The following is a 26,884-nucleotide window of genomic DNA, read 5'->3' as shown; positions in this document are numbered from 1 at the left end:
TTCTTTTCATTTCTGAAGTTACATACTTGGTACATCTGTTAGCAGTTATGCTTTTTAAAAATCAATTAATTAACTCATTCATTTTTTATACAGTCTCCCTAAGTAGCTCTGGTTTCTTGGACCTTGCTATGTAGATCAGAACTCAGAGATCTCCTTGGCCCCGCCTACCAAGAGCTAGGATTAAAGGCAGGCACTACCACACTTAGCCATATACTTAATTTTTAGTATTATGCTAGGCAAGAGCTGTACTACAGCCTTTTATCCAGTCTTTAACTTGTATACATTGTACACCTTTCTATAAATCAATTTTCCCTAGGTTTCTATTAAAAAGAAGCAAAGGTTTATCTAGGTTTTCAAATGTGCCTATATCTAAAATGTCATGTCTCCCATCCTGACATTCTTGAAGGGCAAGGGGGGCTTCTGTATGTGCTAGCTTTGTTACTTTGGTCAGAAACACCAAGGTGACTTAGCTCTTGCAACGAGGACATTTGTGCATGGGTTTCTTTTCCTGGATTTCTGAGAATATGTCATAGAAAGCTGTGCATGCCTTTTTTAAAAAGTTACAGTATTTCTCTATTATCGTCTCGGATCGTTTTGCTTCTCTTCCATTTCCTCAGTAGTTCCTTTAAGTAGTAGTTCCTTAGACTGCGTATTTGCTCACAACACTAACGCTGGAATTTTCTCTCATGTAAATGGTTGTGGGGAAAAAGCTAAGCAAAGCACAATAAACTGATATCTTATAGGCAGCTGACTTTATGTTTCAGATGTTGGCATTTGTGGTCGCTTACAAAGCGATGGGGTGAAAGACGTGGAAAGCCTTGTAGAGCTGGAGCGAGTGTTGTCTCTAGATCCGTCAGGAAGCTCAGTGAGTGGCATGGCGCTGTGGAGGCAGCAGCTCTGTGCCATTGCGAAGGTTCGCTTCCTCAAGCTCAAGAATGAACGGAAAAGTCTGATGACCGTGTGAGTACGGAGTCTCTGAATGGTGGAGAGCGCAATGGAAAACATAGACAGAGTACATGCGGATAGTCTTCTAAGCACTTTATGTAATAAACCTGCCCTCGTGCACATGTGATCAACATCTATAAAGTTAGGGATTATCTTGATGGCACGCAGAATTCGTCTTTACCAAAGACTCCGTTCTCTTGTTTTCTCAAAACGCTAAAATCTCTTAGCATTTTTCATAGTATAAGGTAGGAGGAGGAGGGGCAGGGGAGAGAGATAATATATAGATATACAGATAGGTAGACAGACAGACAGATATTGATTTTTAACGAATTGGTTTGCACTACCACGTTGTCTGGAAACTGAAATTTATAGGACAGATCAGCAGCCTGAAAATTCAGGTCAGTGTTCGGGTTCCTGCCTACAGGCTGGGCACATTAACTTCTCAGTGTGTCTAGTGGCTATAACACCAGGCTTTTCCACCCACATCCCACTTCCCAAAATCACGACTCTTAAAACTTACATATGTATGAACAAATGCCTAGCTTGGGCTTGTTCCCCAATTAGTTCATAACTTAATCCATTTATTCTATCTATTCTATGGCTGGTTTCCTCTTCTCAGTTTCACGTGTCTGTCTTCTCAGAATTCGGGGCGCACCTCTTCCTGCCTGACTCTACCCCAGAGTTCCTCTCTCCTTACTGGAACGCCCACTTCCTATTTCCTGTCTCAGCTCATTGGCCAATCAAGTATTGACAGGCGATACTTCCAACAGTACACAAGAGATTCTCTCCGCAAGTGCCCGTTGTAGCGAACCCCTGCACTTCCAGCATCCCCCTCATGGATAAGTGCTGCCTCCTAGCATAAACGGAACTCTATACTCAGAAGATTTATTTACTCAAATATTTGCAAGCACTCCTGTACAAAATTCTGTTGTTTAGTGTTTGTGCATATATTAAAGAAAACCATACACGTATAGTTGCATTGTCTTTCTGTTCCTGTAATGAAATAGTTGAGATGATGCACTTATGAAGAGAAAATCTCTCGTGCTTCACAGTCAAGTAGGTTCCTATCCAAGACCAGGGTGCTCTAGGTGTCTGAATGCATAGTCCCATTTAAGGACATTCCCCAGTAACCTGTGTTTCATACTCCTGGCTTTTACATGCTTCTGGCTCCCTCTTCTGCATTGTTCCCTGAGTGTTAGAGGCGGTACTCCCAGCGAACTTGTTTGGAGCTGGGCCCACATCGTCCGCTTATTTTCGGCATCTTAGGCAGCCACGAGTTTCTGTATGTACCATTGTTCATTGTAAGGAGGGGCTTCTCTGATTAAGGCTGAGAGCTGCTTTTCTCTCCAGGGATAAACCATTATTTAGAGGGCAGTTTTCTGCTATGCCAGGAATAAGCTCCCCACCTGGAGTTTCTGTCTCCCCAGACCTGAGCTATTAGACAAGTTGACCGTGCCAGACATTTATCCCCATCCATTGCCTTGTCTTCCAGTAATTTCAGAGGATCGGGTCTTACATGAGATTTTACTATGCCTGTAATCCCAGCACTCAGGAAGTAGAGGCAGGGAGATCAGAAGTTTTAGGTCATCCTTGGTTACATAGCAAAATCAAGGCCCTCCTGGATTACAGGATACCCTGTTTAAAACAGAAATCAAATGGAGTCAGAATCAGCGACTTGGAAGGACAGAAGGACGTGTTGAAAGCAGGAGTAGGTATTTGGTGGAAGACTAAAGATACACCATTTCATTTTAGAAAGTAGAAGAAGAAGCAATATGACTTGAACATTCCCTATGCCCATATTTTGTCACTATTCCTTACCTATTGAAACCTAGAGCCCCACAAAAGTTGTTGTAGGTTATTGATTATTACTATTTTAATATTTATTTTTCTCCACTTAGGTTATTGCTTTTTGGCCTTAGCTTTATCCCTCAACTTTTGGAGCATCTAGTCTACAAGGTAGACCACAAAGCTTACTCATGGGGGCTATCTCCGAGTATGTATTTCCTTTCACCAGGACAGCCACCACAGGATCCTCTGACCCACTTACTGCTCATCAATAAAACAGGTAATCTGTAAAATCCAAACACGTTTTTTTTTTTTTTTTGGTAGGGGGATTGCCTGGGAAAAGTAAAATACACAGAAAATAATTATTTCTGTGTATTTTATAAGATGCTTATGAGACCAAACAGTAAAAAGCACAAATTTAGAGTTTGTTTTAGAAACATATTATTGTTTTGTAATTCCCTCTATTGCTGGGCTCTGAGAACAAAATGCTCCAAATTCATAAGAATATATAAACTAATAGGATCAAAGATCACAGTGTTGGTTGGTTAATTGTATGGCGTCTGTTAGTTTGTTTGTGGTGCTGGGCATTGAGCCCAGGGCCTTATGCATTCCAGTGTTTGACTACCAACTTACACTGCTAGGTGTTATACAATACTAGAAATATTAATAAAAATTTCATCTATATGTTAAGAATCTTTATGACATACATGAACAGTGTAATGGATTTTGTACCCAGCTCTAAGTCTTCCCTTTAAGGATATCTGTAGGCAGTAATAAGGATATCTGCAGCCAGAAATGACATGTTCTGGGCTATGCCGTTAAATTTTTTGTTGCTTTCTGTACTAATTGACTTATCATTGCTTCCTCTGATCTTGCCTTTGTGGTAGGTTTAAGCATCGATAACTTTGTACATTCACTAAGACAGCAGGGCATAGCGTTAGACTTGGATGCTCTGGGGACCAGAAATGGCACAGAAGAGGCGTTGTACAATGGTGCTATCACGGTGCTGGGTGATGGAAAGGTATGGTAGTCTCTGATGGCTGTGCTTCGTTCACCAAAGGTGGATTGTAGAGATTCAGTTTGAGTAACTCAAATTAACCAACATGAAAGGCTGACTCGATACGAATGATCTATTTCCCATTTTCGTAGAAGCTGAGCCAAAATCATTTGCTTACTCTCTCCAATATAACTATTGAGGGACTTAATGGTAATTTGAAAATCTTATCAATTAAATCCTGCTTCGTTAATTAGCTTAAGTTGTACTCTCGGGGAGCTGAGAGTAACTGTTGTTTAGATTTAGCCTTGCGTCTTCAGTCTGCTACATCTTCACCACAATGCTCCTTCATCCCCATCCCTTGCCTAGAGATGTTTTTAAATTCAACATTTTGATGAATTCTTTGAGAATTTCATAGATTGAATTTTGATCATACTCCTTGTATTAGTCAGGGTTCTCTAGAGTCACAGAACTTGTGGACTATCTCTATATATTAAAGGAAATTATTGGAATGACTTACAATCCGCAGCTCAACTAACATAACAATGGGCAGCTGTGAACAGGAAGTCTAAGAATCTAGTAGTTGCTCAATCCCACAAGGCTAGTTGTTTCAGCTGGTCTTCTGTATAAGCTGGAATCCTGAAGAAGTAGGTTCCAACAGATGTGCTGACAAGTAAGTGCAAGCAGATAAAGAAGATTGAGCTTTCTTACACTGTCTTTATGTAGGCCTCCAGCAGAAGGAAAGGCCCAGATTAAAGGTGTGTATATCATCACGCCTGGAACTAAGCTGTTCTTTACTTGAAACTTGCTCTGTCCCAGGCTGGCTTGAACTCAGAGATCGGCTTGCCTCTGTCTCCTGGGATTAAAGGTGTATACCACCTTGCCTGGGCCTAAGCTTTTCATGGCCATTATGCCTCAAGATCTGGATTAGAATCTTGTGTCTTCCAGCCTCAAGATCTGGGTCACAGGTGTGTCCTCCAGTGTGTCACTGGATTGTAGTTCATTCCAGATAGAGTCAAGCTGACAACTGGGAATAGCCGTCACACTCCCTAACTCCTCCACCTCCTTCCCCATATAACTTCAAGTTCTATGTATGTATGTATGAGTGTATGTATGTATGTATATATGTATGAATGTATGTGTGTATGAATGTATGTATGAATGTGTGCATGTGTGTATGTGTGTAGTATGTATGTATGTATGTATGTATGTATGTATGTATGTATATATCTTGGATTGCCCAAATACTCTCGTGTATAAGGTCTGCTTTAGAGTGCAGTTGACCAAACAGGCATCAGACCCTTATAGAAAGCTAATGTTTCTCACCTCAGCAGCTATCAAATGCCAATAGCTCTTCAACTAGGAGTGAAACATTGTGCCCACCTCTCCTACTCCATGCTGAGATTGCCTCTGGCTTGAGTTTGCATAGATCTTGTGCATGCTGTCACCACTACTGTGAGTTCCTGTGTGTGATCTACCTTTCCTTGTAGTCACCCTTCACCTTAGGCTCTTACAAGCTTTCCTCTCCCTGTTCCATGACGATTATTTAGCCACTTGGGTTGGGTATCTGATAAAGATGCTTCATTTAGAACCAAGAACCCCATAGTCTCATACTGTCTGCACACTGACCGGCTGAGGTTCTCTGCTAATTCATACCTATTTCAAGAAGCTTCTTCGATAAGGAGTTGAAGGATGCACTAATTTTGGGGTATAGCAATAAATTATTAGGAGTCAATATAATACTGTGCTCACTTTGCAGACAAATGGTAGTTCTTTCCCTTCCAGGTGCCTGTCACCTGTCTAGCCACAGGTTCTTGTTCCTGATTACTGTGCCAGGTCAGAGCATCATCTCATGGCATGGGTCCTAAATCTGTGCAGAGTGGTTGGTAGCCCCATAACTGTCAGGCTACTATTGCTACCAAATGTCACTTGATTTATTTAATTTTGTGATTCTGGGCACAAACAGTCCATGTGGTTGATGTTTGAAAGTAGTGGTATAGAAATCCATATCAAACTATATAGGGAATCAAATCAAATTATATAGGGAATCAAATCATATGAGTAATGGTGATAGTGCTTTCCTGCTCCTGCTTCATGATATTATCAGTGATTTCAATGGTTTTCTAACCTAATCTGTCCTTAAGTTTTGCAGCTGCTTCCTGAGAATTAAGAAACACTCATTACATTTTAGGATCTCAGGTTTTCCGTTGCGTGTAACGCCAGAAGACTAAACTGCTTTCCAGTCCTCATGGATATTATTAGCAACGGGCTGCTTGGAATCTTTAACTCTTCAGAACGCATTCAGACTGACAGAAGCACAGTCATCGAAGTAAGTAAATGAAGACCTTGGATGTTTTCAAGAAAGACCTTGGAATGCAAGGAGTAACATCTTATCAACTTTTATGAACTTAATGATCTTATATTTTACATATAAATAACAACGTATATTACTGAACTTCCTCGCTGTGGTCATAGAACAGTATAAACACTATAGTTTGGGGGCAATGAGACTGCAAGAAGTAGCATTAATTGGGAAAACCTTGATGTGGAACCCTCTGTGCCCTTAAGTGGGGTATAGTTGGATAGCGGAAGTTTCCAACGTCTGACTGTGCATCTTTTTTTTCAAAAAATCAACTTGATTTTTGTAGTTTTTAATACACTATTTCACAAAATGATACAATTTCACTATAAAAATTTCTGCTGAGGTAAATGCAGCAATGCATGCACTTGGATAACATAGTCAAGGCAGTCAGTATAAGGACAAGAAATGAGGCATGAATGTGTAGGTGATTTGCTCTAAAGCGATAGATCTTATCATAATTACTATTAGTATTGTTTTGCTCGGAGATGTTTTAAAAGAAGATTTCAGTTCAGAACTTTTCACCTTTGGCAAGATGAGGGTGATTATAACTGGCACCATGGGATTAGTTCTCGTTTTAAGGGTAGCTGTTATATAAAGTTTCAAGCACATTAATAGAGAATTTAACAGCCTCCCACATTTACAAGCCAATACAACTATTACAAATGCATAGCCTTAAGGCTATTTTCAGTTAAATTTAGATCATATAATTTTATCTATTAGTATTTTACTTTGTATATCTGTTAAAGGAAAGAATCATTGTGGTAGATGGTACAGCTCAGTTGGTAAAGGGGCATGCTGCTAAGCCTGATGTTCTGAGTTCAATCCCCTGTGACGCACTCGATAGAAGGAAAGAACTGACTCTTAAAAGTTATTCCCTGTAAACACACACACACACGCACACACACACTTTTTTAAAAATAAAGAACCTTTTTAGAACTACAATATTTGTATCTCATGTAAAAGTAGCTCCCCAATGAGATCAAATACCACGTTTCTTTGACTGTCTTAATTAAAATATGTTGCTCATGTGCGCTTACATCCTTTAGCGGTATCTAGATCAGGGAAAGGGTCCTACCTCAGGTCTTCTATTTTTCTTACTGTGATGACTTTCTTTTGCCTTAGAAAATGATACTATGAGAATACTCCACTGTTTTTAAAATCACCTTGTTATTAAGAATGTGCCTGCTTTTAGTACACTTTTCCTCCTATTGGGCTGCTGTGTCCATTTTTTAAAGAAATGATGGTTTTAACTGCAGAGTTTACATAGGTAGGAGATGGAGGCTGTGGTTTGCTCTTTTATTTCCTTTACAAAAGTCTGTCACCTTGGATCAGTAAAGGGAGAGTGGCCAGCCATAAACACCTCCTTCCCTTCCCCTTCTGAGATGACACCTGTTTTTTAAGGTGTCTTGCTGGATACAAGCATTTAATCTCAGAAACCAGGAGGCAGATTCAGGAGGCTTACCAGTTTGCCATTAGCCCAGGCTATTATGTGAGACATTGTCTCAAAAAAAGAAAGAATGAAAGAAAGAAAGAAAGAAAGAAAGAAAGAAAGAAAGAAAGAAAGAAAGAAAGAAAGAAAGGAAGGAAGGAAGGAAGGAAGGAAGGAAGGAAGGAAGAAAGAAAGAAAGAAAGAAAGAAAGAAAGAAAGAAAGAAATGTATAAGAGGTCTTAACTGCAAAAAATTACTAGCTACTAGCTCAGGTGACCTTGAATTTACATGTAGATCAACTTAGAATCTGGTTAGAAGTTATATTAGTTTAGTAAAAGTGGTGTTTGTAGGCTCTCCTTCGAGAATCATGACGTCACTAGCCCTACACAGCTGTTGATTACCAACAAGATATGGCTGACACTATTAAACCCTTACAAATACAGTGCCATGCTGGTCATAGTTTTAGTACATAGGCATCATGGCTGGGTAGGACGCTTGGCCTCCCCATCCCCTCCTCCTTTGGAAGCTCACATGTCACCTTCTGCTACCATGAAAGCTGGTCCTCAGGAAGGACTTACTCTCTAAAACCCATGTACTGACGACTTTATGTATGCTGGGTCCCTGAAAGCATTTAAATCTGATACTTTTGCATTATTCAGGAATAGAAGAATGACTCTTTATGAATGTTTAAGTGAACTGCTTTGGCACATGTTTGTAACAATGGAAAAAAAATCTTCTCCATTGGTGTTCCAAGAGTGTGTATTATATAATAAATTGTGTTTATGTGTGTGTGTGTGTGTGTGTGTGTGTGTGTAAAGATAGCTTAATATAGACATAGAGATAAATGCTACTGATGTGTTAAATGCTTTAATCTTACGGTAAGAGACTGGAGCTTCGTGACCTTGGAAGGGGTCCGAGGGCTTAGCGCAGCTCGTTCATTTAGTTGATAAGATACAGACAGTATAAGCGAGTCTGACGCCTGGTTTCTGTCTGCTCACCATGTCTATATGATTTTAGGAGCACATGCTTTATGAGTATGGATTCATGAGCAACGCATTCTTCTGGATACCGGTGGCTGCCAGCCTCACGCCTTACATTGCGATGGGCAGCATCAGTGACCACAAAGTAAGACATGTTAAAGTCTTCACATATCTTTCATGCCCAGGAAAACTCTCTTTGGATCTTGTGAACATAGATAGATTCACGTGCAGGTAGCGAATCTATCATATGTGTTTGTTGCAGTGTATAACCGAGCACTTCAATGATAGGCTGTCAAAATAGGAATAGAACACATTTCCCTTAAACAGGATGATGCCTCCAACCAGTAGTAAGTGATGGTTTTTAATCATTCTCTGAGACCAGTTGTCCTCTCCTCCACCCCATTCTTCATACAACAGACTCATTGGTACTCATATCTCAGCACAAAGACAGTTTCAACCCAAACCTTTTCCCCGTTTAATAAGGCTGAACAGATGCCCGTAAAAACTGCCATGTAAACTCATTTTCAAAATATATGAATGGTACTTAGAGTCGTAGGACTTTCCTTTGTTAAACGTTTCTTCTCCACCAGGAATGAATACCATCAAAGTAGGAATGTGTTTTCCTTCAAATTCTGCCCATTCGTTTTGCTTCCCATAATGGGCCAGCCTCTGTTCCCGTGCCCTATAAGACACATTTTAAGTGTAAGGGTGTTTGTCTGCATGCATTTATCTATCGCGTGTGTACACTTCCCATTCCCTGGAACTAGAGTCACCGTCCTTGCTCAAAGCATCCAAGCACAAAGCCTGACAGCTGCCCGTCAAGGCATCATGCCCAATAGCTTAGCTTTTATAAATAAAAAAGTAAACATAAAAAGTGTTTAATAAGGACCTATCATTAACATCTATATTCCTGACAGTATTCAGCAGTGCCTATATCCTAGAGAGCTGAGTCAACCTATCTGTCTCGTTTTGCAATATTATCCTTCCCTCTCATGCAGGGCTGTGGAAAGTGGTGATGTCGTTTGCCAAACCAGAGCAATAATTATTAAAGGGATATAGTAAAAATAGTTGTTGTAACTATGTATGTGGTTCCCGAGACTTAGCTTTTTAGGATTTTATGATGATCTTTCTGTTTTGTTTTGTTTTTTTTGTTTGTTTTTTATTATTATTATCAGAAAAAGGTTCTTTCCCAGCTGTGGACTTCAGGCCTTTCCCCATCTGCTTACTGGTGTGGTCAGGCTCTGGTGGACATCCCCATATACTTCCTGATTCTCTTTCTCATGCAAATAATGGATGGTGTTTTTAGTTCGGAGGAGATAATGTCTGTGACTGAGAGCCTGTTGATTCAGGTAAGTGGCAAAGACTTAGAAATTCTTACATTTTGGGGTCAAGTCTTATTAGACCATCTTTTCCATGAATGTAGTAATATTAGGTCTTAGAGTCCCATTGGCAGGTTCTATCTAGGTCCCATTGATAAAATAGTTAAAAAAGAATCTCAGAAGGGAACTTGAGAATGACTCGTTGGGGTTCAATAAAGAAAGAAAGCCCCAAGCAAGGTGGAAATGTTAGCAGCTGCCAAGAGAAGGGAGCTGGAACACTGGGGTGGGGGAGGGGGATAAAGAAGGGAGGGGGAGACCAGGAGCAAAGGGAGAAGGAGAGGGAGAGGGAGGGAGAGAGGAAGGGGAGAATGGGAGAGAGAGGGGAGAGAGAGAGAGAGAGAGAGAGAGAGAGAGAGAGAGAGAGAGAGAGAGAGAGGCAGACAGAGAGAGACAGAGAGACAGAGAGACAGAGAGAGAGAGACAGAGAGACAGAGAGAGGTAGGTGGGGGGAAGGAGGGAGGGAGAGAGGGAGGGAAGGAGGGAGGGAGGGAGGGAGGCAGAGTCCTTGCCCCTTTTAGTTTTCACTGATAGAATGCAAAAGCTGTCCTTTTTCCAGAGTGGCAGGGATTTAGGCACAAAATCAGCTTAAAAGCTGCTCTCTACATTTGTAGAGGAGCAGAGAGGGAACTTCTGGACATTAATATGACTGGACTTAGCCTTGCAGTCACCTGACAGTTTCTCTCGGGGGCTGAGGCCTCGGGATGTGGAAGATAGCAAGAGACAGCAACTAGCTTCATTTACTCTCGGCTTACTTTAACATGGTGTTAGCTTTGGACCAAGAACGACTGACTGAGAGCATCTTATATTGCCAGTTTATGCTTTAATATTGCCGCTTTTGGGCCGTTTTTTGAAGTCCCTGTTATGAACCTTGCCTTTAGTTCCAAGCATCCTGAGGACCCTTACTGCCTACTGAAAGGCTGGTGATGTTTTAGTGTTTTTTTTTTAAATATTATTTTAAAATTAGTTCTTTGAGTGTTTCCTACCTGTTTTGACTGTATTAACACCCTGACCCCCAACTCTTCCCCAGTTCACCCACTCAGCCTTTGTTAATCCCAAACATGCGAGAAAATACACTTCCATGATAGAGCAATTAAAGCAAGCTTTATTTTTTATTTTTGCTATTATTAATTGATTATTTTATTTATTTACATCCCAAATGTTGTCCCCCTTCTGATACTCCTCACAGAGTTTTCCTCCCATCCCTATCCCTTACACCTCTGAAGGGTGCCACCCTTGGCATCTCCCCTCCCTGGGACATCAAGTCACCACAGGACTAGGTACATCCTCTCCTACTGAGGCCAGACAAGGCAATCCTCTACTACCTATGTGCTGGGGGCCACAGAACAGCCCATGTATGCTCTTTAGTTGGTGGCTTAGACTTTGGGAGCTCCCAGGGGTCCAGGTTAGTTGACAGTGTTGATCTTCCTATGGGGTTGTCATCCCCTTCAGTCCCTTTAATCCTTCCTCTAACTTTTTCATAGAGGTCCCTGCTTAGTACAATACTTGGCTGTGAGTATCTGCATATGTCTCAGTCAGTTGCTGGTAGTCTCTCAGAGGACAACTATACTAGGCTCCTGTCTGCAAGAACAACAAAGCGTCAGTAATAGTGTCAGGGTTGACAATAGTGTCAATTGGTTTCTGCCTATTGAATGACTTTCCAGTTGGATGGATCACTGGTCGGCCATTCCTTCAGTCTCTGCTCCTTTTTTGTCCCTGCATTTCTTTTAGACAGGAACAATTTTGGGTGGAAGAGTTTGAAGGTGGGTTGGTGTCCCCATCCTTCTACTGAGGATCCTGTCTAACTACTGGAGGTAGTCTCTTCAAGTTCCATATCCCCACTGTTGTACATTTTGGCTAAGGCTATCCATATTGAGTCTTGGCTTTATTTAAAACAAAAAAACAAAAAAACCCCCGAAAAACAAAACAAACAAACAAAAAGAAAACAACCTGTGACTGACCAGTCAAGTGTGTCACCTTAAGTTGGTATTTTAGAAAGCAGCCCCAGGCTAACTTTTTGAGGTCCGGTTTATGGGGGTGGTGGTGGCTGGAGGGGGGGAGCCATATGGTTAATAGAAAACAGTCGTAAACACGTTTATAGGGGTGAGGTAATTGGTTGCTAAGAAAAATACAGTGGAGAGGCAGGAATAAAGCAAGAACAGGAGTCATTCGTCATGGGGTTGATGGTCGTGGGTGAGATCAAGGTAGCCTGAAAACATATTTTGCAAGGCAAGAAGCAATCATGCATCATGAGATCCAGAGTTAAGCAAGGCAAGGGGCAATCAAGTGTCATGGGGTCATGAGTTCACTGTAGGTTCAAAGACATATTTTACAAGGTACATCAGGTTTTAGAAAACAGAAACTTATTCCTAACTAAAAATGTAAACCTGTTCTTGTAGGTTATGGGACTTAACAATATGGCTCCGATTTTTAAGAGTAGCCTGCTGCATTGGTTTCCTTCCTTCCTTCCTTCCTTCCTTCCTTCCTTCCTTCCTTCCTTCCTTCCTTCCTTCCTTTCTTCTTTCTTTTCTTTTCTTTTTTCTTTTTTTAAAAAACAACCCTGTGCACAGGGATCCCAATGGAAGAGTTAGGGGAAGTACTCAAGGAACTGAAGGGGATTCCAACTCCATAGGAAGAACAACAAAATCAACCAATCAGAACCCCCAGAGTTCCCAGGGACTAAACCACTAACCAAAGATTACACATGGAGGGACTCATAGCTCCAGCTACATATGTAGCAGAGGATTGCCTTATCTGGCATCAATGGGAGGGGAGGCCCTTGGACCTGTGGAGGCTTAATGCCCCAGGGTAGGGGGATGCTAGGGTAGTGAGGCAGGTATGGGTGGGTGGCAAAGCACCCTCATAGAGGCAGGGGGAGGGGAGATGGGATAGGGGGCTTACAGAGAGGAAACAGAGAAGGGGGATAAAAAAATAGTTGAGAGTTAGGTATGATTACACTTAAGTAATGTTCACCTGAGTGTTTCTGTTTTCAGGTCCCATGTAGTATTGGGTATGCATCATCTCTCATATTCTTGACTTATGTGATTTCCTTCATTTTTCGTAATGGCAGAAAAAACAGTGGCCTCTGGTCATTTTTCTTCCTAATTGTAAGTATGCACACATGCTTCTCATTTTATTTTTAACTCTTCCTTGAACAAATCTAGGAGCATATATTTTATTTTACTTAAATTTTGTTTTAAATCTACTTACATTAGGTCACATATGCGAGTGTTTAGCTTGCTTGTATGTGTGTGCATCCCATTTGTGCCTGTTGCCTGTGGAGTTCAGAAAAGGATACCAGATATCATAGAACTGAAGTGAGAGATGATAATGAGATACCATGTGTGTGCTAGGAAACAAACCTGGCCCTCTAGAAAAGCGACAAGTGCTCTTAAATGTTGGGCCTTTCCATTCCCAAAAGGTATATATTTTAATCATTGTACTAAGAAGAATGGCAAATTGAGAATTCTTTGTAGGAAATTCTAATTGCTTTAAGATGATCGCAGATCTATGTAAATTGTACTGTCTGTGTGGATGCATATGTATAAAGCTTAACAGATATATTAGGTATAGATATCTATCCCATAGCTGTTCAGTTCTTTCCATTGCTATACTATACGATTGATGGATAAGCTGTAAATGATTTATCCACTGGTGATATATATCAAATGGCTTCCTGTTTGAAGTTGCTATCAATAATACTGACAGGAAGTTAGTATTATGTATACTTTACACATTTATGTATACATGTATGTACACTTTTGTGGATATAAGCCTTACAATGGAATTCATAGTAGTTATACTTTGTATGTTCACTTTTCGTATATCTTGCAAATGAGTTGTATCTTAGCTAGGGTTTTATTGCTGTGAACAGACACCATGACCAAAGCAACTCTTATGAGGGAAATATTTAATTGGGGTTGGCTTATAGGTTCAGAGATTCAGTCTGTTATCATCAAGGTGGGAACATGGCAGCATCCTGGCAGGCATGGTGCAGAAGGAACTGAGTGTTCTACATCTTCATCTGAAGGCTGCTAGCAGAATACTGACTTCCAGGCAGTTAGGGTGAGGGTCTTAAAGCCCATACCCACAGTGACATACCTACTACAACAGGGCAAAACCTACTCCAACAAGGCCACACCCACTTCAACAGGGCCTCACCTACTCCAACAAGGCTACCCCTGCTCCAACAAGGCCACACCTTCAAATAGTGCCACTCCTTGAGCCAAGCAGACATAAACCACAAGTTGTTTATAGCAATGTAAACTCAAGGAATGAATTTCTTATAAAGTTTCTTCAAAAGAAAAATCAATAAAGCCATTCAGTACACTACAATGTTTCTAAAGAAAAAAAACAAAACAAATAAAACTATTTAGTACACACAAAAGCTTCACAAATAACTGTATTGGCTTTATAAATAATTGCCCAAATATAGAGCCAAATCAAGACATTTCAAGGTGGTAAGTGGTTAAATAAATGGATGTGCAGCTATGTGGTAGAATATTGTTTTCTAGTAAGAAGAAATGAGCTATCAATCGCTGGAAAAACATGAAGTAAACTTGAAGACAATGTGAAAAGAGCTACACCCCAAAAATCCAATTACAAGGAATCCCAGCAAAGCAATGAAAACAATAAAAACGTTAGTGGTCACCAAGAGTTATGGAGAGGAAAGATGAGCAGGTGAGCATGGAGAACATTTAGGACAATGAAATATTTTTATAATATTACAATGGTAGACACGTGTTACAGTAACTTCAACAGAACCTGTAGACTGTAGAATGATAAGAATTAACCCTAATACAAAATGTGCCTGAACACTAAATAAATTTATAAAATAGATAATACATTTAAACACCTAGACTGGAAAAAACTATAAAACCAAATAGTTTCCTTTGGAAGATACTTTTAAAACTAAGAAACAGGGCTGGAGAGATGGCTCAGCAGTTAAGAGCACTGACAGCTCTTTTAGAGGTTCTGAGTTCAATTTCCAGCAACCACATGGTGGCTCACAACCATCTGTAATGGGATCTGAGGCCCTCTTCTGGTGTGTCTGAAGACAGCTACAGTGTACTCACATAAAATAAATAAATAAACTTTTCACAAAATTAAAAAACAAACAAAAAACTAAGAAACGTAAAATCACTGGGTCTGTAGTTAGTGGCAGAGAACTGGCCATGCAAAAATGACACTAGGTTCAATCCTAGGTTCAATCTCTCTCTCTCTCTGTGTGTGTGTGTGTGTGGGGGGGGAATTCTTGAGAAGTCTAGGCATATTTGTTTACTCAGGCAAACAAAGGTCAATTCTCTAGAAAAAAGGTAGCAACGCCAACCTAGATGAAATTTAAAATAATGATAATATAAAACAAAAGAGGAGAGGAAGCTGGGGAGGACTTGAGTAGGATACTAGGAGGAACTGGAAGGAGGAGATAGTGGTGAATGAATATGATCAGTATTCATTGTATAAACGTATGGTCACTTTCAAAGAATAAAAACACATGTAAATATTTCAAAAAGAATAATTATGAGCAATAATCAACACAATCAATTCCAGAATGCAGTGGAGACTGAATATTAGTAACCATCAAAATAAAGGAGGGAATCCCACGGTTTCTGAAGCATGCCCAGTAAAAAGGAAACAAAGATACAAGGCAAATGATCTGAGAAACCAATGACAAATATCGTATTTCATGTTAAAGTTATAGATTGCTTAGTCTTAGCAATTGGATGGTGGTACCTATAATAGTTAGAGAATGTATACCTCAATCCGTTAGAGGAACAAAAGATCAAAAAATTTTTTGGAAAACATTTTTGACAACGGTAAATTTTCAAATGCATAGAGAAAACTTTAATTTGGGGGAAACTGGGGAGATGGCTGAGCAGTTAAGAGCACTGGATACTCTTCCAGAGGACCTGGGTTCAATCCCAGCACTACCCTGGTGGTTCACAGCTGTCAGTAACTTCAGTCCCAAAAAATCTAAAATCCTTTTCTGGCCTCCACGGGCACCAGGCATGCACATATTATGCAGAGATACATGCTGGCAAAAAATAAAGTCCTGTACACATAAAGTAATAATAGAATAAGAATTTCATAAAAGATTTTAATCTTTGGCACTGAAAGCGTCGACGTGGAAAACATTAAGGTAGACCAGAATGAATAGGACCAGATAAATCAAAAACAACAGAGTTTTGAAGACAAAATTATAAACTCTTACACATTCAGTCAAGGGAATAACCAGGTTTGAAAATTAACAGCCAGGATTCTTAGACGTAAAAATATGTCCGAGGTTTATCGAGGCGAAAAAAAGATGGCGTGCAGAAATGAACGGTCAGGGACTCCAGCATTAGAATCTGATTTTCACCTGCATTGTGTGTGAGAATCATGACATAGGTTGAGACACAAGGGAGAGGCCACGATGGCGGTGCTATAGTGAGTGAGGTAGGAATCTACAATAGGAACGTTGATGAGGTGACTTCCTGTATTGCATATCACTGCCTCGGTGACACTGCACTGTGCTCCCGTTGCAGGTCACCATCTTCCTCATCATTGTTACCGACATAAACGAGTATGGCTTTCTAGAGCTGCTATTCTGTACCCTTTTAGTACCTCCCTTCACACTGATTGGCTCGCTATTAATTTTTTCTGAGGTAAGTAATTTCGCGCTATTATCAAATGTATAGCCGCCTAAGGAAACCTTGAGTATTACAAAACCAGAATATTACAAAGTCAGTCCTTGGTTGTGCAACATCTGAAGCTATGATTTTTCAGAAAATGATCTCTCTAGAGCTTGCAAAGGGTGCGGCCGTTTTCTTCTTGAGTTGAAAGCCCTGCTCTAGTTTATGAAGGCCAAAGGAAACTCCAGAGTGGTAGCATTTTACAGACTTCTTTCAGGGGAACCCTACTGGGAGATGGCGGAGACACCCTTCTGTTAAGGTTAGGGTGTATTAGGTTTAAGGCTTCTGAGAGATATATGAAAAGGAAAAAAGCCCTCAGCAGCCAGTTGGATGTATAGATCTGGAGTTTAACCTCTGGGAGACTGAGAACACAGCAGACTACTTGAGATTCATCAGTTTATGAGTGTTCCCAAAAACAATATAACCCAGTCGTGTAACCTACACAGGAAGTAGAAGTTGAAATGAAAAAAGAGAGCCAGAACTTTGACTTTTAACTCCAAAATTCAGAGGTTTGGAGAGAGGAAGAGTCGGTCAACCAGAGAGAATTGGTTGACTTCTGAGTGTCAGATCCCCTCCCAGAAGCTCTGCCTCCTGTCAGATTCCAAGGGTGAAATAAAAATGTCTCCGTGAGAGTGATTAAACTATCTAATGATACTGGATAGTCCACAAGGACAACTGGAAAAAGACCAGTCTGTCTCAGGACATGAAGGTCACTGGTGGTATTGATAGTGTCCCTTGCGATGGAAGCATCAGCTTTACTAAGTGAGCCTAGCAAAGAGAGTGGGAGGAGAGCAAGCGCTGGCAGTGCCTGCAGGCAAGCATGGAATGTCATTAATGTCATTTGATGTCTAGAAAAGCAGTTGAGTTAGGAGCGTGGCAGATATCTTCAATCCATTGTTTTCCCCAAGAAGTATCATACTGGGATGATGTGAGATATAAAATTCCTCATGGAAAGAGAGAAAGGCATTGTTCAGGGAGTGAACTCCGAGAAGCTGAATGAAAACATAACCATGTGTTGTACACGTGGAGAGGCTGCTGTCTGTAAAACAGGACCATCCATCCACTTAAAAATATAACAGAGTGTGTGGAGAATAGGCCATCTTTCTTTTTGGAAAATAACATACATGCCTCTCTTTTGAATGCTTATTTTTTTGTGTGCTTGTGGGGGGAGTAAGAATTGCAGTCATTGACTGTGTGTGAATATGTTCAAGGCAGAATTAGCGTTTTGAGAACAGAAGGAGATATATGAAAAATTATTTCTGGGAGTGAATCACTAGGATTTTTAAAGCTGTGGGAACAGAACACTTTTCAAGTGGAATTAGCAAAATTGGGAGGTAAAGCTACCCGAAAGGTCCCTTGATGAATTCAATTCAAGAAGTACAATTGTCTCGTACCCATGGTGAAACCAGATGCCTTTTTAAAGAGATCTAATGGGACAGTGTACTTAAGCATATACAAGTGAAACTCCGTATGAAGAATGATGTCCGGTTTGGAGAATGGTCATGGATGTAGGAGGTTAGAGCAATATGAGCCCAGAGTCCCTAGAGGAGGAGAATAGAGAGGAAGAGTGTGAGTAAGTACAGAAAGTCAGGGGAGCACAGCTCAGGGAGAGGGTTTGCTTCAGAAAGACTTGCCTGTGTTTTCGGTGGCTCCTGCCAGCACAGCCCTCAACCGTGCTCACCCTCAGTGTTGCACAGAACAGCACCCTTTACCCTGGCCTGTGGACAAGCTCAAGTTCATGGAAACATCGGGGAACAAGGGAAACATACTCCCAGTCAGAAGCACACTTTACCTGATACCAGGCTATGTGGGGACTCTTTGCAAAGAGGATAAATGACGGACATAGGAATGTTCACCCGAATGTGTCTCCTCATTTTGCAGGTCTCTCATGACTCTGTGGATTACTTAGGAGCATCAGAATCTCAAGTTGTATTCCTGGCATTGTTGATAGTAAGACGGCACTTCCTTTTTAAATGTTTGTGCATTAGGAAACAGATTTGTGCAAGCAGAGTTCCTTTGAGTTTCAACTAATTAAAAAATATGAGAACATTTTGGGAATAAGCAGTAATAGACATGCAGGTACACACACACACACAGACACACACACACACACACATGCATACATATACATGTACAGAACTTTAAATCCAAACCACTAACATGATAGTAGTCTTATGATGACAAGCATAGAGCCCGAACTCTAAACCGTCATTAGTATACTTGTATCAACTCATTACTGTTATGTTGACATCTTTTCACATCTATTATCTATCTATTATCTATCTATCTATCTATCTATCTATCTATCTATCTATCTATCTATGGGAACCTTTTATGGCATGCATGTGGAAATCAGAGAACAACTCATTACGAGTTATTTTTCTTTCATCACTTGGGGCCTGGAGATTGGACTCAGGTCATCAGACTTGGCAGCATGCATCTTTGTCAACTGAACCTTCTCACCAGCATCACTATTACTATGTTTATGCTACTCCTGGTTTGAGTAACAGAAGAGCTAACTTTGACAGCTTCATAAATGTTAAATAGGTTGACTTCAGCTTTGTGAGAATGCTATCAGATGCCATTTTTATAGATCAGTCTGATTAAATTAACTCCAATATGGAAATAATTATTTTATGATGAAACTAATTTTGTTTTCCTTTCTCTGTCCCTAGCCTTACCTTCATTTTCTCCTTTTCTTTTTCGTTCTGCGATGTCTGGAAAGATACTTCAGGAAGAAGTCACTGAGAGTGGACCCAGTGTTCAGGTTGACAGCATTCGAATAGAATTTCATTTCATTTAAACTTTTAAAATTTAAATTTAAACTTTTCATTTAATTTTTTTAGACATTTTAATATGCCTGAATTAATTGGGATGGGGAGATCAGGATTGTTTTTAAGGACTTGTGTTGTAGGCAAAATTATTACAATTCATGTTTTTACAATCTAGAGGGAAAAGCAACATTAGCATACACAAGATGCTAAATTAGGAGAGAAGGAAATTCTACTGGCATACTTGAATTATATAGAAGAGATAGTAACTTTAAAAGATAGATAACTACAGGTAAGCAACTGGACACATGTTGACAGTCCAAGAAGGAAACACATTTGAACAACAAGACAAAGGTTGAAACGCCCTTCTCCCACAGACTCATGAAGACAGCCGGGGCAAATTAAATGGCTTATGTTAGAGAATATCAGAAAGTAAAAGTGAAGCTGGATATTGAAAGATAATCAATAGGGAAGTCTGGGGAAGGTATTGAACATTACTTAATGAGAAACTAATACATGAGCGTGTTTGACACACCATCTTAGTTAATCTTCTATTGCTTTGAAGGGACACCGTTACTAAGGCAGCTCTTACATAGGGAAGCATTTTACTGGGGCTTGCTTAATGTTTTAGAGGGTCAGTCCATGATTATCACAATGGAAAGTAGACAGGCATTGCACTAGAGCAGTAGCTCAGACTTTTACATCTTGAGCAGGCAGAGAGATAGAAGGGGAGACTTGGCCTGGCATGGACTTTTGACATCTCAAAGCCCATCCTCTGTGACACACTTACTCCAACATGGCCACACCTAATCCACCACAACCACACCTACTCCAACATGGCCACACCTACCTCTTAACCCTTCCAAACCAGTTTCACTATCTGGTGACCAAACATTCAAGTACCTGAGACGATGGAGGCCATCTTTGTTCAAACCACCGCACACACCTTGCTTTCCTCACATGATGAAAACCAAATTCCAACCTAAGTTTGATGAAAAGAAGAATGACAAGATGACATCGTGTTTTAGGGAAGCCAAGCAAGCACAGTAATTAAGGTGACCCAAGGGAGAGAAGAAACAATCTGCTGACTCAGTAATGGTTGATGAAAGGTCTTGTTTTATATCAGTGGGAAGGACTGACTGACAGATTCCTAAGAGGTAACATGCCAAGTAACTGAATACACATTAGGATTCTGATCAGAAACCCTAGATGTTCCTAAATTATGTGCTCTGGGTGTTCATTGTTATGAAACGTTTGGAATTATAAAATACACCCCAAAGGCATTTCTAGATCTCTTTCCTCCAGGAAAGCTGCCTTGAAATCCACAGACAGAGGGTGTGTGTTGCTTTGCTAGTTGAAGAGGGAGAATGTCATCACCCAGTTAGGAGAACTATATCCATGTAAAAAGCAAACGTGAATAGCAGCATCATTTGATTCGTTGATGGAGGGAAATGAAGGTATTTGAAAGGTACACAGTAGAGTAGAAGAACCGAGTTGTGCTCTGTTTCTGGTCCATGTATTTCAATAACTGATAAGCTGAACATGCTGTTTTGCCTTTAGAATTTCTCCGAGAAGCTGTCGTGCTTTTCCAAACACAGAAGAGCCTGGAGAAGAGGATGAAGATGTTCAGATGGAAAGAGTGAGAACAACGGGTGCCATGGCTACCCCACAGATGGACGAGGTAGAGCTCATAAAAGTAAACGATTCTGACAGAGAAGTGAGAAACATTCTGATCTTGATTCCCTTAAAAGCCTGCTGTGGCGGGGTGAGGTGGAGGGTTCGGTTTTTCTTTTATAGTGCATTACTTGATGTCAGTAGGTATGCAGGGCCCATGAGCTATGGAAGCAAAGGACACACACACACACACACACACACACACACACACACACACACACACAATCAATCAATCAATCAATCAATCAATCAATGTGTTAATTTATTTTCAGAGCCATAGATTTGATAAGTACAGTTAAATATTAAAAAAAAACCTTAAGATTTTAATGCAGCTCTTTTAAAGATTCGTTTTGCATTTTATGTGTGCATGTGTGTATGTGTGTGCTTGTACCTGGGTGTCTGTATTGTATCATTTTATATAGATGCTCATAAATGCTAGAAACAAGAAGAGGCATCAAATTCCCCTAGAACTGGAGTGACAGGCAGTTCTGAGCCATTTGATGTGGGTGCTGGAAACCAAACCCAAATCCTCTCTGCAAGAGCAGCGAGTGCTCTTAACCACTGAGCCATCTCTTCAGCCCCAGCTTTTATGAGTTTTATAATCCAAGTTAAACTAGCTGCAAACAATTCAGAAGAGAGTTCCTTTGTGCTGTGTATATGTGCATTTGCTTGTGTGTGTGCATGGGTGAGTGTGTCTGTCTGTCTGTATATATGTGCCTGTGTGCATGTGTGTGTGTTAACAAATTATTGGGTTATGTGAATGACCTCATTCCAGCTCTCTGCAGACTGTCAAGCACAAATCACACACAACACTGTAAATCAAATGTCCATAGAGAGACTTGGGATGGTTTACTTGAAAACAGTAGTTTGTAGCAGGAGAGGGTGGACTTATGGTTCTGTATAAGGAAAGGTCTGGGGGAAGGGATGTGAGCAGTCTCCCGTGGGGAGTAAGAAAGATGCTACACTGGTTTTTATCTGTCTTCACAGAAACCAGTCATTATTGCAAGCTGTCTGCGGAAGGAATATACAGGCAGAACGAAATGGTGCTTTTCCAAAACGAAGAAAAAGATTGCCATAAGGAACATCTCCTTCTGTGTTAAAAAAGGTTGGAAACCATAGTTCAGCAGAGTTTCTATGGGCTCTGAAGACTGGATCTTTGTGAGAGGCATGCATTTTCTGGCACAGGGGTCATCTGTTGGTGAGCATTGAGGCAGCTGGCTTACCAAGAAGTTCAGGCTGTGCCTTCCAGCTGACAAACATTGGTTTTAATAGAACAGTTTTTCTTTGCAAAGGAAGAGACAGTTATGGCCTGTGTCTTAAATTCTACTGGAAGAGATAAAAAGGATAGCATAGATTTTATTTAAGTATTATATATTTCAAATATTTATTTACTTTTTGATGTTGAGGATAAAACCCAGGGCTTTATGCATGCTATGCAAACATTCTACCAATTAGTTACATTCTAAGTCCTGGCATAGGGCTAAAATAAAGTTTATGATTATAAACAGGACTGACTTGGTTACAATGGTACATCTTTCATTCTTAACAAATAGTTCATGGTGGCTAGGCATAACAATACATGCCTATAATACCAGAACTGGAATGGCTAAGCAAGAATATTGTAACAAGTTCTAGGCCAGCCTGGGCTCCATCCATGAATTCCAGTGCATTCTGGACTACACAATAAGAACCTATTTCAAGTTAAAATAATAGTGTTTGGTATGGAAGTTTCTGGTTAACTGAAACCAGTGTTCTTTGCGATTCCAGGCCAGTCTCTCTTTTCTTTTATAAGTTTTTTTTTAAGGTTTATTTATTTATATGAGTACACTGTACTGTCTTCAGACACACCAGAAGAGGGCATCAGATCCCATTACAGATAGTTGTGATCCGCCATGTGGTTGCTGGGAATTGAACTCAAAACCTCTGGAAAAGCAGTCAGTGCTCTTAACCACAGAGCCATCTCTCCAGCCCCAGATCAGTCTCTTAATAACCTATGTTAGGCAAGTTATCTGCATTCTGTAAGACTCAGATCTCTCCTCTCTAAGATAAAAATAGTAGTAACATCAAGTGTGTGTGTGTGTGTGTGTGTGTGTGTGTGTGAGACGGGGGGAGGGAGGGAGGGAGGGAGAGAGGGAGAGAGAGAGAGAGAGAGAGAGAGAGAGAGAGAGAGAGAGAGAGAGAATGTATATAGTATGCTTTGTGTATTCTCTCCACAGGAAAAGTTTGCAAATCGCATTTAGTTTTACTTTTTAAAGTTATTTGCATGTTCTTGGGTATGCTTGTTTCTTTCAGGTGAAGTTCTAGGGCTCTTAGGACACAATGGAGCTGGCAAAAGTACAACGATCAGTATGATAACAGGAGACACAATACCAACCGCAGGTCAGGTCAGTGATACACATAAGATGCATTCCATAATGTTAAAATAGATAAAGCACTTCGCAGTGATTACTCATGACAACCTAAAAATACATTGTTAGTCCCTAATTGATTCTAGGGATGTGAACTGAAGATGACTGATTACATTTCCTTCCACTTAACGCACCAAATAATTTTTGAGAAGGGTTAATATTATCGGCATAGTGAGTAGAGAATAGAGATATTAATGAAACTATTATATACATCACACACACACACACACACACACACACACACACACACCTATGCGTACTTTCAGGGAAGAGACCATTGATATGTCTCCTAAGAACTTGGTAAACTGAGTTGTCTTATCCAGCATTTTACCAAAGACCACTGTTAAAATCCCAACAAGTCTTGTTAATGTGGCTGCAGTCATGAAACTCATATTTAATAACTGTCCTCTGCACCCATGCTTCAATTAAATACTACATGCCTCATGCGTAGCAAGAAACCACGGGTGTCCTTGCAAAGAAGACAGCCAGACAAAATTTCTTGTCATAACTGAGACAAATCCTGGCCCTATAGTAGGATGACGTCTTCAGTGGTGGGAGAGATGCCAGCAGCTTTCAGGTGCTACTGGAGATGCGTTGACGTTCTAAGTATACCACAGTGTTCTGCTGTTCAGGAGACCTAGAATTTCCCAAGATGACATACATTAGAGACAAAACAATAGTCCAGAGTCCAGGATGAAAATCATAAAGTGTATATAAATTGCACTCTTGTAGACCACACCAGATAAAATGATGGTCAGTAACCAAAGAGTTAAGACTTCAGAGGAAAACGCTCTTGGCGTGTGATCCAAGGTTAAGATCAGTGGGAAGATTGATGAGGGATTGCTGTAGATGCTTCTGATTGCTAAAGAGACTTCATAAGTTGCCTTCTGTTTTCATTCTACCTGATACAGCTACTGGAGCAGACCTTTAAAAATGCAAAAGAAAGTTTGTCACTCCCCTGATTAAAAAGTCCATAAGTGGTCCAGACTCTACCATGGCCCTAGAGGCTTAGCATAAATGAGGGCTGTGCCAATTGCCTTCCTCTGTCTCTCTGCCTCTGGAATCAGCTCTTGGTCTTCTAACTGTAGGGTATGAGGGCTTGATGCCCCCATGGATATAACCATCTCTGGGCACCTGGCTATCTTCTTAATGTCATTCTCTTATTGGCTGTACCATTTGTTTTATTAACTTTTATATTAGACACATGTAGTTTCATGAAACAGTTAAGCAGAGACTGTAATAAGTCCACTTACATTTCAGCTTATTTATTTTCTGTTTTTTCTCTCCAATGAAAATTCTGTAAGGCAAAGTTAACTTTTTTTTTTCTTCTGTTGTACCGGAGAGAGGTAATAACAAACAATCAAGGTCAAGGACATTTCTAAAAGTTGATCCCAGTGTCAGGTCCCAATCTTCTGTGACTCTTGTGCAAATTTCTTAGCCCATGATTACATTAAGTTCATATATATCTATATGGACACAGCTAACTCTAGGGATTTTTGAAAATGATATAATTTAAGATACATTAAATGTTTAGGTTTCGGTACATAGCATCACAGAGTACACATTAGTTGTCATACATGGTACATTACTGATCTCATCAAAATAATAAATATTATTTTTTCCTGTTTCTCATGTAATAGACATATTACTAAGGGAATTTTCCTTTATTAGTCAGTTCAAGGCTGCTAATCTTTTGAACCAATGGCACTGCAGATTGAATAAATGTGTGTATAGTAGGGTGTTTAACAGCATCTCTGGCTTTTACCCACTAGATGCCAGTAGTACCCTTTCCATCACAGATATTAACACAATTTTGACAAGCAAATATTGGTGTCTCGGATAGTATGAGATGTACCCTGAGGGGAGGATTGCTCTTCACTGAAAACCACTGCCCTGCTGGGAAACAGAACACTTAACAAATATCCATTGTCTTGAGTGTCTGGATCAATTGGAGAACTCATGTAATAAGCCACCAACTAAGCAAACTTCACTTGACCTGTGGTGGTGGATTTAGTTCTAAAGTTTAAACTATGTTATGATGTAATAATGTGGAATGTTTGCCTTTTTAAATTACTGAAAGATTCGTCATTTCTCCAGAGCTAAATGATTGTTTAGCTCTTTAAGCACGTAATGATTTTTTGTGTGAACTTCATACATGAGCACTGCATGTACAGCATTCCTGCCCCCTCCTCTACCTCTCTGACTTCTCCCATGTTCCACCGCCACCTCCCAAACTCTCATGGTCTCTTCTTTAATCATCATTGATACATGTATATACATACATACATACATACATACATACATATGATATATATACATATCTATATCTATACATACACATAGTGTACATATCATAGTATACATATAAGCTACTGAGTCTGTTTAACATTGTTCACATAAACATGTGTCCAGACCACTTAGGCTTGGACAACCTATGTTGTAGCTCATCCCTGGAGGAAACTGAATCTTCCTCTGTCCACAGCCATTGGCAAGCTGTAGCTCTTCATATGGAGTCTGAGACCATGTAGGTTTCCCCCTATTTGACTTGGCATGTCAACTGATGTTGTCATTATGGCATAGTCTTGTTCCAGCCATCCTAATTTTACTCATGTTCTTACTACCCATGTGGGTGAAGAGAGAGCATCATTAAGTCTCACTTACATGTACATGCGCATACAGTTTTGAATAGAATCTGAGAAGTTTTTTTTGTGTGTGTGTGTAGGTAATTTTGAAAGGGAGTGTTGGGGGTGCTGCCCTCGGGTTCTTGGGGTACTGCCCTCAGGAGAATGTGCTGTGGCCCATCCTGACGGTGAAGGAACACCTAGAGTTGTACGCTGCTGTGAAAGGGCTGAAGAAAAAGGATGCTGTGGTCATCATCAGACGGTATGTGGAGACGCCATACTCATTTCCTGCTCAGGAAGGTGGTCTCTGATTAATGTGCCCACAAAGAATTAAAGAGAGCTTCTAAGTACTGATCACTTGTTTGTGGGACACTTGGTCATCTGGAAATTGGCTCATTGTTGTTCTCTCTTACTTTAAGCCTATAGAGAAAGGTTTACTGGCCTTCCTTCCTTCCTTCCTTCCTTCCTTCCTTCCTTCCTTCCTTCCTCCCTACCACCCTCCCTCCCTCCCTTCTTCCCTTCCTCCCTACCACCCTCCCTCCCTCCCTTCTTCCCTTCCTCCCTTCCTGCCTTCCTGCCTTCCTGCCTTCCTGCTTTCCTTCCTTCCTTCCTTCCTTCCTTCCTTCCTTCCTTCCTTCCTGCCTTCCTGCCTTCCTGCCTTCCTCCCTCCCTCCCTCCCTCCCTCCCTCCCTCCCTCCCTCCCTTCCTCCCTTCCTGCCTTCCTTCCTGCCTTCCTGCCTTCCTGCCTTCCTGCCTTCCTGCCTTCCTGCCTTCCTTCCTTCCTGCCTTCCTTCCTTCCTTCCTTCCTGCCTTCCTGCCTTCCTGCCTTCCTGCCTTCCTGCCTTCCTGCCTTCCTGCCTTCCTGCCT

At 40.6% G+C, this 26,884-nt stretch overlaps 1 protein-coding gene across 1 annotated transcript in view; it reads left to right on the top strand.

The window, feature by feature from the left end:
* The window catches only part of LOC114615583 (ATP-binding cassette sub-family A member 9), a 61,189-nt gene that overhangs the window by 26,959 nt on the left and 7,346 nt on the right, over positions 1-26,884 (top strand). The window contains exons 19-32 of the mRNA XM_028761281.1: positions 765-960; positions 2,844-3,010; positions 3,618-3,751; positions 5,916-6,053; positions 8,533-8,640; positions 9,671-9,844; positions 12,865-12,978; positions 16,396-16,515; positions 18,424-18,492; positions 19,218-19,309; positions 20,874-20,994; positions 21,975-22,092; positions 23,280-23,371; positions 26,118-26,278. Of these exons, the coding sequence (XP_028617114.1) occupies positions 765-960; positions 2,844-3,010; positions 3,618-3,751; positions 5,916-6,053; positions 8,533-8,640; positions 9,671-9,844; positions 12,865-12,978; positions 16,396-16,515; positions 18,424-18,492; positions 19,218-19,309; positions 20,874-20,994; positions 21,975-22,092; positions 23,280-23,371; positions 26,118-26,278 (1,804 nt within the window). The remainder of the gene's footprint in view (positions 1-764; positions 961-2,843; positions 3,011-3,617; positions 3,752-5,915; positions 6,054-8,532; positions 8,641-9,670; positions 9,845-12,864; positions 12,979-16,395; positions 16,516-18,423; positions 18,493-19,217; positions 19,310-20,873; positions 20,995-21,974; positions 22,093-23,279; positions 23,372-26,117; positions 26,279-26,884) is intronic.

Source organism: Grammomys surdaster, unplaced genomic scaffold, assembly GCF_004785775.1.
Source record: "Grammomys surdaster isolate TR1022 unplaced genomic scaffold, NIH_TR_1.0 126906, whole genome shotgun sequence".
Taxonomy (NCBI): Eukaryota; Metazoa; Chordata; class Mammalia; order Rodentia; family Muridae; genus Grammomys; species Grammomys surdaster.
The sequence above is the reverse complement of the archived record's forward strand: the minus strand, read 5'-3'. Positions and strand labels throughout refer to the sequence as shown.